General features: G+C 65.8%; 6 protein-coding genes across 6 annotated transcripts in view; 3 read left to right on the forward strand and 3 right to left on the reverse strand.

Annotated features, from left to right (window-relative positions):
• The window catches only part of MNEG_5735 (RAD51-like protein 2), a gene marked incomplete at both ends in the record, with an annotated part of 2,056 nt that extends 1,615 nt beyond the window's left edge, over positions 1-441 (reverse strand). The window contains 2 exons of the mRNA XM_014045784.1: positions 78-197; positions 406-441. Coding sequence (XP_013901238.1) covers positions 78-197; positions 406-441 — 156 coding nt within the window. The remainder of the gene's footprint in view (positions 1-77; positions 198-405) is intronic.
• Positions 442-2,092: 1,651 nt separating this feature from the next.
• On the forward strand, positions 2,093-4,064 carry MNEG_5736 (50S ribosomal protein L6; the record flags this gene model as incomplete). The annotated part of the gene is made up of 7 exons (XM_014045785.1): positions 2,093-2,236; positions 2,306-2,359; positions 2,447-2,517; positions 2,916-3,081; positions 3,302-3,445; positions 3,841-3,861; positions 4,062-4,064. 7 exons carry the CDS (start codon positions 2,093-2,095, stop codon positions 4,062-4,064), a joined length of 603 nt encoding a protein of 200 aa, XP_013901239.1.
• Positions 4,065-5,082: 1,018 nt separating this feature from the next.
• MNEG_5737 (hypothetical protein) lies at positions 5,083-6,696 on the reverse strand (the record flags this gene model as incomplete). The annotated part of the gene is made up of 3 exons (XM_014045786.1): positions 5,083-5,173; positions 5,367-5,751; positions 6,045-6,696. 3 exons carry the CDS (start codon positions 6,694-6,696, stop codon positions 5,083-5,085), a joined length of 1,128 nt encoding a protein of 375 aa, XP_013901240.1.
• Positions 6,697-8,292: 1,596 nt separating this feature from the next.
• On the reverse strand, positions 8,293-10,073 carry MNEG_5738 (Chlorophyll a-b binding protein 7, chloroplastic; the record flags this gene model as incomplete). Its single annotated transcript, XM_014045787.1, has 5 exons — positions 8,293-8,445; positions 8,693-8,772; positions 9,088-9,313; positions 9,527-9,596; positions 9,889-10,073. The coding sequence occupies 5 exons, from the start codon at positions 10,071-10,073 to the stop codon at positions 8,293-8,295; spliced, it is 714 nt and encodes a 237-aa protein (XP_013901241.1).
• A 1,684-nt stretch (positions 10,074-11,757) lies between these two features.
• Positions 11,758-13,873, forward strand: MNEG_5739 (Syntaxin-81; the record flags this gene model as incomplete). Its single annotated transcript, XM_014045788.1, has 6 exons — positions 11,758-11,814; positions 11,974-12,090; positions 12,268-12,393; positions 12,693-12,821; positions 13,198-13,338; positions 13,595-13,873. The coding sequence occupies 6 exons, from the start codon at positions 11,758-11,760 to the stop codon at positions 13,871-13,873; spliced, it is 849 nt and encodes a 282-aa protein (XP_013901242.1).
• Positions 13,874-14,248: 375 nt separating this feature from the next.
• Positions 14,249-16,091, forward strand: MNEG_5740 (hypothetical protein; the record flags this gene model as incomplete). Its single annotated transcript, XM_014045789.1, has 4 exons — positions 14,249-14,574; positions 14,785-14,884; positions 15,164-15,353; positions 15,820-16,091. 4 exons carry the CDS (start codon positions 14,249-14,251, stop codon positions 16,089-16,091), a joined length of 888 nt encoding a protein of 295 aa, XP_013901243.1.
• Positions 16,092-16,169: the final 78 nt, after the last annotated feature.

The raw sequence follows: 16,169 nt of genomic DNA on the forward strand, positions 1-16,169 counted from the left end.
GGCGGCGGTGGCGGCCACGTCAGTGGGGGGGGGGGGGAAGGTGTCAAACCAGGCGTGCCGCTGGCAGGTGCCCCCACCTCGGGCTGGCTGGCCAGCAGCGCGTCGAGGGTACGCGCGAGCGCCAGCTGCTGCGTGTGGTCCTGCACTCTGAAGTATAGGATGCCGTCGAGCACGGACTGCACCGTGAACTTCTCGGCCTGCGGCGAGGCACAAACGATTAGCGCTCGCGCTGAGGGGTGCGACCCCCCCTTGGCTTTGCCGCACTTGTAAGCGGCGGGCCGGGAAATGTGTCGCAGGTTGGTGTGTTGCACGGCGGCGCGCGGTCGCACGCGCGGGGGTGGATCTTGCCTCTGCGATGTGTAAGGGGTCTCCTCGTCGCCGCGCCGAGTCGCTGATGTGGCGGACCGTGGCCGCCGCGATGTCAAGCACCCGGTCGGCCATGAACGAGCCTTCAGTGTCTGGCTCAATCCGCACGTGCGCGAGCAGGCAGGTGTGAGCTTGCAGGCTGGTGTGGGGCCAAGGAACACTGAGGCATGCCCCACGGGCGCCGCCGCCGCGGCGCGCGGGGCTGCGCTCGCGATGGCGCAATCGCGGCGACCGCGGCGCCGGCCGCGCGGGGCTGGCCCAACTGGAGGCCGCCGCCAGCAGCCTGGGTCGTCGCGAGCCCCGGCCCCGCCCCCTGGCTTCTCACCAATGTACACGGCCTTGCCGCCGAGTCCCCCCAGCAGCGCGGGTATCTGGGCGTTCACGGCCAGCTGCATCCCGAGCTGCGTCTTGCCGACGCCGGGGACGCCGCCTGCGTGCCAGCGGCGCGCGGGGCAGTGGAGGGCTGGTATGTGCGTCGGCCGGAGCAGCAGCGCACTCTGGCCCGGGGCCTGGCGGCTGACGGGCGCGGCGCGAGGCGGTGGGGCGCCCGCGGGGCCACTCTAGGATGCGCAGGGAGCGGTGCGCTGGTGCAGCGACCAGGTCGGCGGGCGGGCAGGCAACAGGGGGTAGGGATGCATGGGAGCTCACAGAACTCTGTGACTGCGCCGGTCGTCACGCCCCCGCCCAGCAGGCCGTCCAATTCAGTGCAGTAGGTCGTGACCCGCGGCCGCGCCTCCTCCTGCGACAGCAGCTGCCGGGCGCTGGCGGCGCCTGCGGGCCGCACGTGGGCCACAAGGTGGCGGCGGTTGGGGGCGGCTGTTGCGCAAGGCTCGGCTGTGGGTGCGCGAGCAGCGGCGCGCGCGGCCGCAGCGCCGCCCTGGACCGTGATTGTATCAGCAGCGAGAGCAGGGCTACGCGCCAAGAACGAGCTGAGGGCTCATGGGGGCCGAGCGCGGGGCCGGTGTGCGGCGACGGTTTTGTGCCCTCGCACCAGACAGGCGCCAGCCGATCTGGCGCACCCCAAGGGCTGAGGTCAGAACATCCTCAGCTTCTGACAAGTGCAGGCCACATGCTGCGCGCGCGTCGGTCAGAGACGTTCTTGTTGCAAAATGGCGGAGGCTGTCGCATTGGGGACATTACAGCACACAAGCGTGCACGGCAGCACGGCAGCGTGCACAGCATGACGACGTATCGTCCTGCTGCCATATGTGCGCTGTAAACCTGTGCCTTATGCTCATGGTCCAATTGCTGCCAGCAGCGCACCTGCTGCAAGGCTCTCAGGTGTGATGTGCTCCAGGTCGCCGGCGGTGGCGTACCCCGCCGTGAGCAATTGCTGCCGTGTGCGTGGTGCCAGGGGAAGGGCCACGACCGGCGCACGAGGCGCATTATCCATGATACAACCCGTGACCACCCTCTCGCACGGTCAGGACCCAGCTAGCATCGATCCCGAGAGAGAAATTGCTGGTCCAAGATCACCTCAAGCTAAGCTTCTGATGTTGTGTAATTCGAAAGGGATGAGCGTGACGTGACAGAGCGACGTCTGCCGCAGACTTTCAATGGGCTTTGCGCTGACTTGGCCGATGCAGTGACTGCTGCAATCCCAAGTGCCGCCAGGCCGATAGGTTGCCTTGTCAGCAATGTTATTCCGCCTATATTAACGAAGAGTTGGCTGGACCATCAAGCGTAGAGACAGCACCCCGCAGCAGCAGACGCCCTCGTCGCCAGGATGCGGGCAGCGGCGTTCAGCAGCGGCTGCCGCAGCAGGACCGCTCTCAATGTGGTCTGCAAGGAGTCCCGTATTGGCAGCAAGCCCATCCCCGTCCCTAAGGGCGTCACGGTGGACCTCAAGGGCAGCCACTTGAAAGTCAAGGTCCGGGGGCGCGCTGCGACGCACATTGTGTGCGTTTGGATGCGTATACTCATGTACCACCCCCCGCAGGGCCCCAAGGGCGAGCTGGAGCTTACTCTGACGCCCTATGTGACCATCGAGCAGGTGTGGCTCTCGCCCAGCCCGCACAGGCTCCCACAGCGTGCGCTGAATGCAGTGAATAGTACTTATTGTTGTTCTTGACACTCGCAGACTGAGGGCAAGCTGCTGCTCAAGCGGGCGGAGGAGACCAAGAAGGCAGCGGCGATGCACGGCCTCTCGCGGTGCGTGCGGTGGCGGCTGGCGGCACGCATGTCCTTCAGCAGCGGCAGGCAATTCGGGGGCACTGTGCAGCTCTCAATGCTAGCCATGAGCAAAGGGCGGTGGCGCGATGCAGGCGCTTGGGACTGCCCCGGAAGGCCGGCGGCCCGTTCTGTGCAGCAGCTGTTTTCGCTCAATCGCAGCAACAGCGAGCAACCATTACCAGCGTCATCATGATAATGAGCAGTATCAACAGCAGCGTAGCAGTGGAGCAGTGGCAGGTATGGTGCCACAAGCTGTGCCGGCGTCATCATGGCAATATGCAGCCCTGGCTGGCAACCCAGGGACGTGGACACCAACCCTCATGCAACCGCCGCCGGCAACCCGCGCCCCGACCCCGCTCCCCCGCCCCGCCCCTCAGGACCCTCGCCAGCAACATCGTGGTGGGCGTGTCGGAGGGCTTTGAGAAGAAGCTGGAGCTGGTGGGCACGGGTTACAGGGCGGCGATCAGCGGCCAGGAGCTGACGCTCAACCTGGGCTACAGCAAGCCCCGCATTCTCACAGTGCCGGACGGCATCAAGGTCACGGTGAGCAGGCACAAGGCCCGCGGCCGGCGGCGCACGGGCGCGGGCGCGGCGGGGGCGGGGCGGGGCGGTCTCGCACGGCGCGGCGGCGGGGCGGGGAGTCGGCGCGTGCGCCCGCCCAAGCGGCCAGGCCTCTGCCCTGGCCTTGCGCGCCCCGCGGCGCGCGCAGCACGGCGGCTCCCCCTCATCTGAGCACCCCGGTCCCCTCTTTCCGCCTTGGCAGGTCGAGAAGACCACCGCCATTTTCATCTCTGGCGCCGACAAGGTGGCCGTGGGCGACTTCTGCGCGCTGGTTCGCCGCCAGCGGCCGCCGGAGCCGTACAAGGGCAAGGGTGTGCGCTACAGCGGCGAGGTCATCAAGCTCAAGGTGGGTGTGCGCGCGTGTGTGTGCGTGGGGTGGGGGGTGTGAGTTCACGCGCGGGGCCCTGCATGGGGGCCCGCATGGGCGCCGGCATGGGGGGGCTGCGAAGGGTGCCTACCTGGGGGGCTTGATGTAAGGGGCCCTTGCATGCGGTGTGTGAAGGAGGGCTGCACAGTCACATGGGCGGCATGTGGCGCCCGCATGTGCCCCTGGGGGTTGCTGGAGGTGTGAGAGGGTTGGCGTGTCTGATGGCGAGCCTTCTGGGCTGTCGAGGTTGTTGGCGATATGCCGGCGTCGACTGCTGCAATGCTTTCAAGTGGCCGCTGCTTCACGTCGGTCCCCAAGTAGCGTCTTCTCACAGCATGCACCCGCGCGCGCCCTGGCTGCTCCCTGTTTCACAGGAGGGCAAGACCGGAAAGAAGGTGAGGGGACAGACGGGGGTCAGGGGGGATGGGAGGTGTGCTGCGTGGCACCAGGAGCAAACGTGTTTGCGCCGGCCATTCCTCTGTCATGTTGTTGGGCGTCTGCGCTCTGCTCCTTTGGCTGACCGTCTGCTTTTGTTCACCCAGTGGGCATTCGCCTCATCTTTGCCTCCGGCCCCGCCTCATCCCTCCCCCTGCAGTAAATTGGAGGGCTCACTCAGGATATCGCGCCTGCCGGTTTTGCTGGCGGCTGCTGCGCTCGACTCTGTTTGGTTGGCACAGGCCGCAAATTTGCGGCCTGCTTCTGTAACGGGTATCGGCATTGCGCGTTGGTGTTTGGGCCTGGGCCCCGCAATTTTCGGGGGGAATGTGCCCAGATGCAAAATTATTCCAAAGCGGTTAAAAAGCGCAGCAGGTTGTTGTTGCCATAACGCAGCAAGAATTGCCTGTGGAGCCAGCACGGTAACCAACACCGGGCGGTTTCGCCCTTGCACTGGATTTCAGCACGCCTTGAGGTCGCTGGCATCAGAACACCGGCTGCATGCACCAAAAGCGCTGACTTGAGGGTGTGTCATCGGTCGAGATTGCACTCCTTCTCGCTTTTACAGATAAGGCGTGGCATGCAACACACGCGGAAGCGGGCTCTACTGGGAGCACGCCGTGACAGACTGAGGGAGCATGATGCCAGGTGCACCAAAGCCATTAGGTGAAGGGAAAGGGGTGTGGCTAAAACCGACTCAGTGTGCCAACAGCAACATCACATACCCCTACTTGAGCAGCACCGCGCATTGATACGGCGGGCCAAACAGCATCAGAAAGTTTGGCACGGCCCAATATGAAACGAAAAAAAGTGGCGCCCCGAGGCAGGGCGCTGCAGCATCTTGCGACTCTGTATCCCCCGAACCCCAGCCAGCGCCCTTGCAGATGCAACGCCTTGACACTGCGGCCAATCATGATCAGAGTGTGGGCATGAACAACGCTCTGTGCTGTCGGCAGGGCCGCGTCACGCATACGTATTCGTGCGCATGTGGTATCGCCGTCCCATGCAGTGTGTGAGTATTAAACGGATCCAGCTGCGTCAGCCCACTCATGGGATCAGCTGCCGCCTCATGGGGCAGTAGTTTGGCCCCAAGCTAGGAATGCTTGGTGGGCTGCCGGCCAGCCACCCTCAAAGCGCAAGGGGCAAGAACGATGGGTCGCTGTGGCGGCCCCACCTCGGCTCTACAACAGAAGCGCCTGTCCTACTCCTCGCAGCGCCGCTGGGGACGGCGCCACCGGGGATGCCTCCAGCGAGAACCGAGCCCTCCGGCGCCTGCGCCCAGGCGAGCGGCGCCATGGGGAGCTGATAGTGGTGGTGGTGCTGGTGCTGCTGGTGCTGCTGGGGGTTGCGATGGTGGCCGTGGTGGCTGTGGTGGTGCGCCGCCCGCGACGGCAGCGCCACTCTTGGGACGTTCGTTCGCGCACTGTCGCTGTGCCGCCGCGCCGGCCCGTCGCCAAACGCGTACCCTCCGCCGCCGCCGAGCAGCTGCAGCTGCGCCAGCTGCAGCTGTGCCAGTGCCGCGCCGCCGCCGCCGCCGCTGCTGCCACCCCCGGCGCCGCCGCCGCCGCTCCCGCCGCTCAGCGCCGACGTCGGCGCGCTGTCCCCCCTGAGCCCCGGTATTGCCACCACCCAGCCGGGCTGCAGCGCCCGGGGGTCGCAGAGCTCGGGGTTGCGCGCCAGCAGGCGCCCCAGCGGCACGCCGTAGGCGCGGCTCAGCGACCGGAGGCTGTCGCCCGGGCGCAGCGCGTGCAGGCGCGGGACGACGGCGGGGATGGGCAGGGCAATGAGGTCGTTGGGCTGCAGGGCCGACTCCCCAGGCAGGTCGGGGTTTGCCGCCAACAGGTCAGCCACTGCGGATTGGGTGTTTGCAGAGAGAGATGCCCGGGTCAGATGCGAACGGGGCCAGCGCGGGGACGGACGCCGCGGGGCCGGAGGGGCGCCGAATCCCGTGGCGCAAGGCGCGCAGACGGCGGCGGCGCGCGAGGGGGGCTGTGCTGAGCGGGACCGTCATCGGCACCCTCCAGGGCAGCGAGCACGTGGCCCAGCAAAGCGGCTGCGCGGCCGGCCGGCACTCCTTCGAGGCGCCCCTCTCGCGATCAACCCCTCCTCCTACTCCCCCACGCTCCATTCCCCCCTTGCTCACCGCTAGTGCCGGTGATGACCGCAATCCTATTAAGCGTCTCCCCTTGGTGCACCAAGTGCATCATGCCGCCAGCCCCGCAGCCGCCGCCCCACCCGCCGCCGCGCTCGCCGCCGCCGCCGCCGCCGCCGCCGCCTTCTGCGCGACGCCGCAGCTCCAGGGCCTTTGACATCTTATCCACCAGCCCCTTGGCGCGCTGGTACTTGTCCCAAAACCCCGCGAGCGCGCCGCCGCCGCCGCCGCCACCATCCAGAGAGCCGCTGTCCTCGTCGTCCCGCGTGTCCTCACCGCCGCAGCTGCTCGCGCTGTCGTCCTCCCAGCCCTTGCCGTCCCCGCAGCTGCTATCGCCGCCGCCGTCGGATCCAACCACACCGCCGCCGCCGGCACACTGGTCGGCAGCCGGCGCAGCGTCCTGCCAGCGGGCGCGGCGGCGCCTCGCCGCCGCCGCGGCCGCCGCCGCACGTGGGCCGGCGTGGAACGCGAGGATCGCGAACCGCTCGCGCCGCCGCCGGCCGCCGTGACGGTACATGGTCGCCAGCAGCGCGGCGGCGAAGTACGCGGCTATATGGGGCGTCTCGAGCGCGGCCGCGGAGGGGGAGGGGTGCATGGACCAGCCCTCCTTGCTTGCCAGCCACCTCGCAGTGGAAAGCGGCATCTGCAGAGGTGAGCGGACGGCGGTTTTCAGGGACAGGGGCCCGGGCCAGTCGAGTGAGGCTGACGCGACGTGGCGACGCGCGCGGCAGCGCCGAGGGAGGGCGTGCGCACGCGAAAAACTGTGCAGAACGCCCGCTGCCCGCCCCGCTCTCGGTGTGGGGTCGGGGCCAGCGACGCGTGCGGCCGCGGTGAACCCGCGTCCCTTTCTTCCTGCCCCCAGGGCCCGCGCCGTGCGTGCTCACCGCCCACAGCCCGTGCACGTTGACCTCTCTGTGGCGCGCCCGCGGGTCCCCGGAGCTCTCGCAGAGGGCGAGCGCGCACAGCGCTGCTGCGGACGCCTCGGGGACCTGCAGAAGACGGGGGTCTGACTCTACGGCTGCAGCGCAGAGGTCAAGAATCTGCGTGGGCAGCAGGCAGGCGGCGGCCTCCCCGGCATCTTTGCCCTGGTGCTGCGGGCGCGGCTGCCGCGGCAGCGGCTGCGGTTGCTGCTTCGCCGGCGCCGCGGCCGGCTGCGGGGCGCCTCGATGCGAGGTCGAGCGGCGCCGCGATGCAGGGTGCGGTTTGCCAGGGCCGTCTGTCGCCGGCCGGCTTATGCCACATCCCATGCGGTGCCGGTTGGATGGTGCTGGGCTCGTGCAGTGGGCGAGCACGCTGAGGGCGACAGGAGAGACGCCTCGCGACGTCGGGCGCCGCGCAAGGCTATGGGGCCCGACCGAGGCACTGAAGACGACGCAAACTCAGTGTGGTTTGTGTTTGCGTGGCAGGTGTGTGGCCCGATACAGGCTGAGAACTTGGAGAGGGTGTGGATCGGTCGGGCCGTCGCGTGTGTGAGTTTTGAATGCAACTCAACGCTGTATAGGCATTCGGGATCCAAAACCGCTTCTATACGGTGATACGCACGTCGCTGTGCTGTGCGCTGTCGCAGCGGCCGGTGTCTGATAACAAGAAGCTGGTCTAACCAAGATGCTTGCGTTGGCGATCCACCTGGATACCTCATGTCACATGCACACCCGGAACTCTTGCTGCTCCCTGTGTTCAGCTGAAGCCGCTCTGGCGCCGATGATGCGGCGGCCGCCGTTGTCCGCGACTGTTGAGCCAAACGTGTATCACGACTGGTCCTCTGCACTCGCCCTTTATACAGCTGGCGCAACAGCCCCGTGCTGTCACTTTTTGTGTGATCCCCCCACCGTGGGCTGAGTGCCTGACATCTGGACTGTATTCGCCCTGAAGGAGACCCCCCCTCCACTGCAACTGCAGTCCCCGTGCATGCCCCATTTCCCACAGCTGAAGCGCCAGGGAAATTTACACTCTACAGCGCGCTGCAACGAGCGCGGACACTCCTCACGCGTACACCGCGCGGGCCCCGTCGGCCCGTCGGCCGCTGGCGCCAACGAAACCGGAGGGGGCGTGGCCTGCGCGCGCGGCCCCGGACCACCGCGCGCGCCTCGGCCCCGTCGATCCTGCCCTCCGCCGCTCAAGGACCCTGCCTTGGAAGGCGCTTCCCCCGTCCGCCCTGCCACCCTAAGGACAGCTTACCCCCCTCCAACACCCCAAAATCTCGCGGCCCCGCAGCCGGGGATCAGCAGAAAGGCGGGCTTCAAGGGTAGAAGGGCACGGACACGCCGTTGGTGGCGGCGGTCACGTGGGTGGGGTCAGCAAGGTGGTCGGCCAGGTTCTGGATGGGGCCCTTGCCGGTGGCGGCGTACTGCGAGAAGAAGCCCAGGGCGGCAACCATCGCCAGGCGGCCGTTCTGGGGGGGAGGGGGGTGTTTGGGGGGGGGAGTCGAGATGTGGGCGTCAGCAGTTGGGGTCTGGTTGGATGCGTGCATCGACACACGGGCAGGCACGGAGCTGCTGCGCAGCAGGCGGTGATGGCTGCGGAGCAGAGGAGCTTGCATTGCCCCCGCCCCTTCCCAGCCGCGGTTCGCGACGGCAGCTCGGACCCAGTCATGGGGTGGCTGTCGGCACCACACCGACAACAGGTGCAGGGGTCATCACCTTGATCTCCTTCTGCTTGTACTCGGCGTACTTGGCGGCGTCCCCGCGGCTCAGGCCGAAGGGGTCAAAGTACTTGCCGCCTGTGAAGGGGTGGGATTGCAAGCGGGCGTCAGCAAGGGCCCGCCAGAACCAAGCAGCAGAAGACCTCTCTGCGCGTGCACAGCGCCATTCCGCGGCGCCTTCATCGATTCGCCATCGCGCGCACGCCTGTCCCATCTCCCAGATGCATGTGATTCACGCGGGTGCCATGCTGGCCGATGGCAGTGATGCTATGGTATGAGTAACTTATCTATCTATCCATGCTGACAGGCTCACAAGATGGGGGGTACCGCGTGCGCCCTGCCTCACGCAGCGGCAGCACGACGACTCCCTTAGCCCCCAGATAGTCTCCTCACCGGGGTAGCCGTTCTCCTTGCCCTTGAAGTCATCGGTGATGCCGAAGAAGCTGCCGTCGCCCTGGCTGCCGGGGTTGAGGAAGTCCGCCAGGCGCTTGGACTCAACCCAGCCGAACAGCAGGAACTGCACGCCCAGGAGGGTCTGGAACGAGAAGGGGCTGTTGGCGATCGACACCTTGCCCGCGTCGTACCACTGGGGCAGGTCCAGGCCCGCCTCGGCGCCGAGCTGCAGGAGTGGGCGCGGGTGGGATGGGCGGGGTGTCCAGGTTGAAAGCGTCGTCGTGCTGGGTGGGCGTGCAGCTGCATAGTTGACAAGAGATTAATGCATCTCAAGACCAGCAGCAGCTGCGGCCGCGGCAGCAGCGGCAATGGCAGCAGCGGCAGCAGCAGAGGCAGCAACGGCGACCGCAGCAACGGCGGCGGCAGCTCTGCGACTCACAGCGGTGAAGAGGATGCCCGCCACGCCGAGCATCGCCCAGCGGCCGTTCTGCAGCTCAGCCTGAACCATCCTGTTGGACCAACCAGGGACAACGGGGGCCACATGGTTGGCTCCACACCCCATGCGAGAAGGTTGGCCGAATCACCATTTGGCTGCGCCACGCTTTGTCAGTGCGATCGCCACATTCTGGCCATGCCAGGACAGCACTTGCTGCAGGCGCCACCATGTGGACACGCCGCTGCTTGCCCCCCGCTTGCCCCCTGCCGCCCCTCGTCACCCTCGCCCAATCAGTCGGCCCCCTTTTGAGCCCCCCCCCTAAGCCCCATCCCTCCAGACCCCTGATCTAGACCCAGCTGACGCACCAGCGGCGAGTGAGGGGGTCCTCGCTCAGCTTGAGGGGGTCGAAGCCATAGTCACCCGCCAGGCTGCAGGGTTCACGGGAGCGGATCGTCAGGCGGACAGCAAAGGGGGCCAAAGTGAGCGTGATGTAGCTGATGAAGATGAACGCGCATGCGAGGGTGTGCGCGAGAGACGCTGTCGGCGGCATGGGCTCCGGCGCAGACCAGAGGGGCCATGCGGCGCATGCGCGCGCATTGAGCCGCTGCCCGCTGGTTGCACTCGCCTGCCGTCCAGGTACTCAGGCGCCGGGTTCCCGGGGAACCACAGAGGACGGTTGGCAGCGGCAGCAGCGCGGACGACGCGCACGGCCTGCGATGGGGTAGCGTGGTGAGGGGCACTCGCTGTTGTTCCCTTGCCCTGGGAGCACTGCCGATGCTCACACGCTCTCTGCCCCCTGCGTCAGGCAGATCTACTGCCCAGGCAGCGTTAGCTCTGTCGCGTGCAGAAAAATAATCTCGTGCAGCTGGCGATGGGCCATTGCCCTTGCAGCCAGGTCGGGGCCCTGCAATCCAGATCCGCCGACCGAGCTGCCCACGCCAGGGCGCCGCGTCCGATTGGGAACGCTGGAGACGAGGCAAAATTGCTATCAGGAGTCGCACCTTCGCCGTAGAGCCGCTGCGGAGGGCCGCGGCCCGCTGGGCACCCCTGTTGGCGAGCTGCATGATGCTGCTGTGAGTGCTGCAGCTGTGGAGATGATGAGGAGAAGTGCAGGACTGATGCGGGAGTGTGCTGAAACGCAACAGTGAAGCAGGCTTGGTCGACGAGCGGAAGCCAAATCTGATGAACCTCAAAACCTCGGGGTCCGAGCAGCCGTGACCGGAGACCCAAGCACCGTGTCTGAACCACTTGATTAGATTTTATGGCATCACACGCTTGAGCCACCACCAGTGTGGTCAACAGCCCGTCAAACAACAGAAACCCTCAGCACTCGTGCGTGCGGGCAAACCATTCATGCTGCGCCCTTTCTTTCAGCTGAGACATAATGTAAAGATAGTTATAACCTGTTTGAACGGCACTCGCATACCAAACCCTCCTTGCCTCTTGCGAGCATTTTACAGGTCAACACGTTTGACCTTGGTGCACCACAGCCGCGTAGCGCAGAGGGCTGGAGGCGCGTGCCCAATCATGGCTGCGGAGATGACCCAATTGGCAGTCATCCTGTCATTGTATGGGGTGGGCATGGCGCTCATGCCTCAAGGCTCACGACGCAACAGGCCTGCGCTCCCAACAAACGGGGTGCCAGATGTGCAGGCGCCACGCTGTGCTTTGATGGCTGTTCAGGAAGCTGAGCATGCGACATTAAGATCCACTGCCGTATGGGGCAGCTCCTGAATGTGAAACGACAGCTGCCAAAGCTCTTGATCCTGGCAAGCGGGACCTGAGACCACCTCGTGACCTGAGATGCCACCAGGACGCAACATGAACGACTGGCAACATAGCTATCAGGCAGTCAGCTGCTGATGAAAGCCAAATCCTCGTGATTTGCAAGAGCTCTGGTGTTCCAGGGGAGCAGGCTGCGGATTGCCCTGCACGACGGCGGTGTGGGCCGGGGTGACGCCCAGTGACCCTCAAGAGACTGGACATGCAGTATGAATGGTTCAAGAGCTCCTGCACATGAAATCCGCTTGACTCATTAGTTGTTTGTCGACATCGAAAAACACCTCGCCAATGGTGGAACGCAAGGACGACTGGATCACAGCGGTGGAGGCTGCTTGTCGCTCGCACCTGGACGCTGTGAGAAAAATTCTGTATCTGCATATTGCCATTGCGCGCTGTCGTGATCTGGCACCGTGATCCCTGTGCAGGACGCCTACAAAAGAGTCAAGGCGGAAATGCTTTTGAAGAAGCCTGTCAAGAGCACCCCCTTCCGCCAGGCAGCAGACCAAGTGGTGGGTACTCTTGACGCAACATGGCGGGTGGTGCACCTGTCAACTGCAATGCCCCACCGCGCTGCAAGGGGGGACCTCGCCGCACGCACCACCCCTGAGCGCCGCCGATCCTCCCCCCCCCTCCCGCCCCTCCCCGCATCCACATCCCTGAGAGCGCAGCAAGCCAGCATCGTCGCGTTGCGATCGTTTATTGACGAGAACAAGCGCGACTACGTAGCGGCGGCGGGGCGGTTCACTGCAGAGCAGAAGGACCGAATTGAAGAGGAGGTGCTGCAGGTGGGCCAGCGAACCGCAGGCTGGACTGTGGGGTCAGGCTGTAGCTGGCGTGGGACAGGTGGCGGCTGCGGGGCCGCAGACGCGCGCCCCGGCACGCCCCGCAGTTGCCCTTGCCTGGGTGCCCTGCTGCCGTGCACACGGGCTGCCCTGCTGCCGCGTGCACCCGACACGCCGCAGGTGGTGTCGAGCTGTCGCGCGCGGGTGGAGCAGCTCACGAACAGCATCGTGGCGGCGCAGCAGCAGCGGGCGCCGAGCGGAAGGCCGGTGGTGAACGAGCAGACAGTCGCGCACCTTCACGGGGCAGTAAGTGGGACGCGTGCAGGGACTGCTGCCGGCTGCCTTGGGCCACTCAGGGAGCCTGATGGTCGCTTTTAAAGGCTGCGGTGTTTCGCGCTGGCCTAGGAATAGCTGACAAAGCTTGTCCGTTCCAGCGATCTTTGGCATCGCCCCGGCCGTTTGCCATGTGCGCGCATACACACACGCACACACGCACACACACACGCTGTCTCTCCTTCTGTCCCTCTCAGATAGACACGCACGCACACACATACACACACACACACAACCACACCACCGTCACTGGGCCTCACACTAATAAACAGGTGCTGGTGCTGGTGGAGCAGCTGCACGTCGCGACCGCGGCCTTCGACCGCTGCCGGGCGGTGCGCAACGCGCAGCGGCTGGCTGAGGACATGCGGATGCAGCAGCGGCGGGCAACCAATTACAAAGCAGTGCGTTCCGCCGTGTGTGTTCGCGCGCGAGGTGGCTGGTTGTTGTGCATGTGCATGCATGCACGTGTGCTTGCTTGCTGCGCCTGTGCTTGCTTATGACCGTGTGCATTTGCGTGCGTGGGTGTGTGTGTGTGTCTTCGAGTGTGTGTGGTGGGTGGGGATGAGGAGATACTGCTCAAGGGCAGGGGAGTACGAAAGGGTTCAGGAGCCTGAGGTGCAGATGGCGTGTGCTGGTTGCTACCAGGCAATGTGACGTCAGCAGCAGGGGGCGCGGCACCCGTGGGAACGCGATGCTTCTGCCTTGGGGCCGTTGCACACCAGGGTGATCTTCAGTGAACGATCCCACGCCAACCCCCTCATGCGGCTGCGCCTGCAGACAACGAGCGCCCAGCATGCAAGTAGCAACAGCACCGGCATCGGCCTGCCCGACGGCGGGGAGCAGCGGCAGGGGGCCGTGGAGTCTGGGGGCGGGCAGCTGCAGCAAACGATGCACGACCAGGAGACACAGCGTTTGCTGGTGGGTCCGGCGCCTAGCGGCCGCCCGCCTGGCAATTTTGCATTGCGCAGCGTCTGCGCGAGCAAGCCTACTGGTGCCTTTGTACCTATGCCTCTGCTGAAATGACTGCTGTGAGGGCAGCATCATGTTCTGGACTCAACTCCAAACGTAGTCTAGTGCATGCAATGAGAAGGGACTCAGCAAGATTGCGGGAACGCTCATCCATTCATCCCCCAGTCTGCAAAACGCCCCAACTTTCCAACGCAATCGCATCCAGGAGGACCTCATGCGCAGCACGAATCAAGTGGAGCGCGTCGAGCGCACGGTGCGCGACATAACCACCATGCAGCAGATGATAAGCACCGCGGTGATGCAGCAGGCGGAGCAGATAGAGCAGCTGTACGATGTGGCGGTTGAGGCCACGGCGCACGTGCGGCGGGGGAACGAGGAGCTGCGCAAGACGATCGCGGTCAACAGCAGCAGCACGCTGTATATAGTGGTGCTGCTGCTGACTGCGAGCGCGCTGCTGCTGCTGTTTGACTGGATCAACAGCTGATGTAAAAAGCGGCACCATCCAGGCATGCCGCAGGAGCGCCGCATCGGCGGATGAGCATGGAACGCGCTGGGTTGGGTGTGCATCGTACACAGGAGTCACTTGGGGCCTGTCGCTGCTGGCTCGCCCGCATGTTGCATGTTTGACTCACCAGTGACATGGGTTTGCCTGGCGCGTTGGCCAGGATTAGCCGTGACCAACTACGGCGCAATGATGGGCAGCAGAAGAATATCAGTTTTGATTTGCCTTGACAGGCGTCCAGCCTGTCACTGTGATCTGTACGATCTGTAGCCCCGAACATCGAAGTGAGGTTGTTGCGGCAGTGTGCTCCATCAACACTTGTGCCAACGCGACGTTATTGGGCTTGCAGCAGCCCAAATGATCCCGCTGCAGGTCCTAGGCTTCCTGCCGGGCGCGCAGCAGCTGTCTTCACGAGTGCTGCCAGTCGCATTACGTGCAGTGTTGGCCGTTGTTGAAGGAGGATGCGGCTGCGGAGTGTACAGCGCCGGCACGCGGGCAAGCAGCAGCAGCTTCAGCAGCGTTGCGCCACAGCGCTCAAGAGGCCGTCGACGAAACCAGCAGCAGCAGCAGGAGCAGCAGCAGCTTAGCACGTCCCAGCCGTGGGGACGGATACCTGACGAGGACCTGCCGGTGCAGTACTCGCTGCGGCCGTCTGTGATGTCGCCCCTGCACTCCGTCTATCGGTGCGGACCCCCCAGCGCCCGCACCGCAGTCACGCCGCCCGAACGCATCGTCAACCCCCGGCGCCGCAGCGTCGCTTCCACGAGACCCCCTCTCCGCCGCGCCCTGCCAGCTCCCACCCCTGCTATTGCCCTGTTAGGGCAGGTTGTCACCGCCTCGGCGACCCCCCACCCCCACCCACCGGACCTCGCCTGCCCCTCCCGTGAACCCAGGAAGCATCAGGAGCTGCAGCGGTGGGCGGATTTCGCAGCCCTGGGAGCGGCGGCCCAGATCAAGCTGGGAGAGGAAATCACAGCAGCGACTGATGCAGAGGTGGGCTTGTCAGAAAGGGGGGGGGGTGTGTGTGTGCGCGTTGGCCCCCCCATCGGATTGAGACAGGGCGTCTGCGTGCGCGTGGGCGGCCGCCGGGGCGCGCGCCAGCCGCGGGCCGGCCAGTTTGTGGCTCCGGAGTGGCTCGAGAGGACGCGCGTGCCAGTGCTGACGCCGCAAACAGCAACACCGGGTACATGCGCGGCCGCATATACATCTACAACATCACCTGCGCAAGCACCGCAACCAGCACCAACAGCACTCGCCCCTCGTCCCTTTCAGGTCCCCTCGGAGCTGGCCAGGCGCCGCAAGGCGCTGGGCGCGCTCACCAACGCGTACGCCGCCGCGCTGAGCGAGGGCCCGCTGACGCCGCCGGCCAGGCCCGACCAGGGGCAGGGCTACACGCTGATGCTTGAGCAGCGGCTGGCGGATGAGCAGCCCGACTTTATCGAGTTCTCGCGCGTCCTGAGCGGTGGGGCGGCCGCTCGATCCCCCGTGGTTGCGTGTGGTTTTGGGGGCACGATGTCGAGACCGCCGTTCGGACGGCTGTCTGGGGTGCCTGTTTGAATGGGTTGTTGGTAGATTGCTTTGCCTGGGTGTGATGCAAGGAACTATTATTATGAGGGGGGGGTCTTGAGGGATGAAATGCGGTGACGCATATGATACTATTTGGGGGGGTCCTGTTGGGTGTGGGGCAGGGCAGCGAACGGGTGGGCAATGCGGGGGGCCGGGGCTCATCTTGGCGCCCTCACAAGGCGCGCAGGATGGAGTGCCAATGCACCCTCTGCAAGGGTCACATGCACGTGAACATGCACACTCTCCCCCCCCCCACACACACACACACACCACACCACCGCCACGCTCACACCTCATGCGTTGCGCACACAAGCTATGTCCTCCCAACCAACCGGCCCGCCGCGGCCCCGCCTAACCCGCAGGCGAGCGCGACGTGTGGGACTACTGGTTTGAAGACTTTGCTCCCCGCTACGACGGCCTGCCCGGCCTCGCCCCCCTGGTCAAAGCCTTCAGCCGGCCCAGCATTGCGGAGGTGCGGGCTCACGCCGCGCCGCCGCCCCTGCTCACGGTCGCGCGGACGTGCTCTCTGGGGACTGCGGGGCGTGGGCGCTTGGGGGCTGCGGTGGTGGAGAGCAGCGTGGCGCGGCAAGGGCTGCGGGCTGCAAGCGTGCCGCCTATGCGGGCATGCCGTTGAGGCGCGAGACCCTGATGAGGCCACAGCAGCCCTCTCGCCAAACACACACACACGCGCGCGCGCGCGCCGCCCCCCCCC

The sequence above is a fragment of the Monoraphidium neglectum genome, assembly GCF_000611645.1.
Source record: "Monoraphidium neglectum strain SAG 48.87 unplaced genomic scaffold scaffold00875, whole genome shotgun sequence".
Taxonomy (NCBI): Eukaryota; Viridiplantae; Chlorophyta; class Chlorophyceae; order Sphaeropleales; family Selenastraceae; genus Monoraphidium; species Monoraphidium neglectum.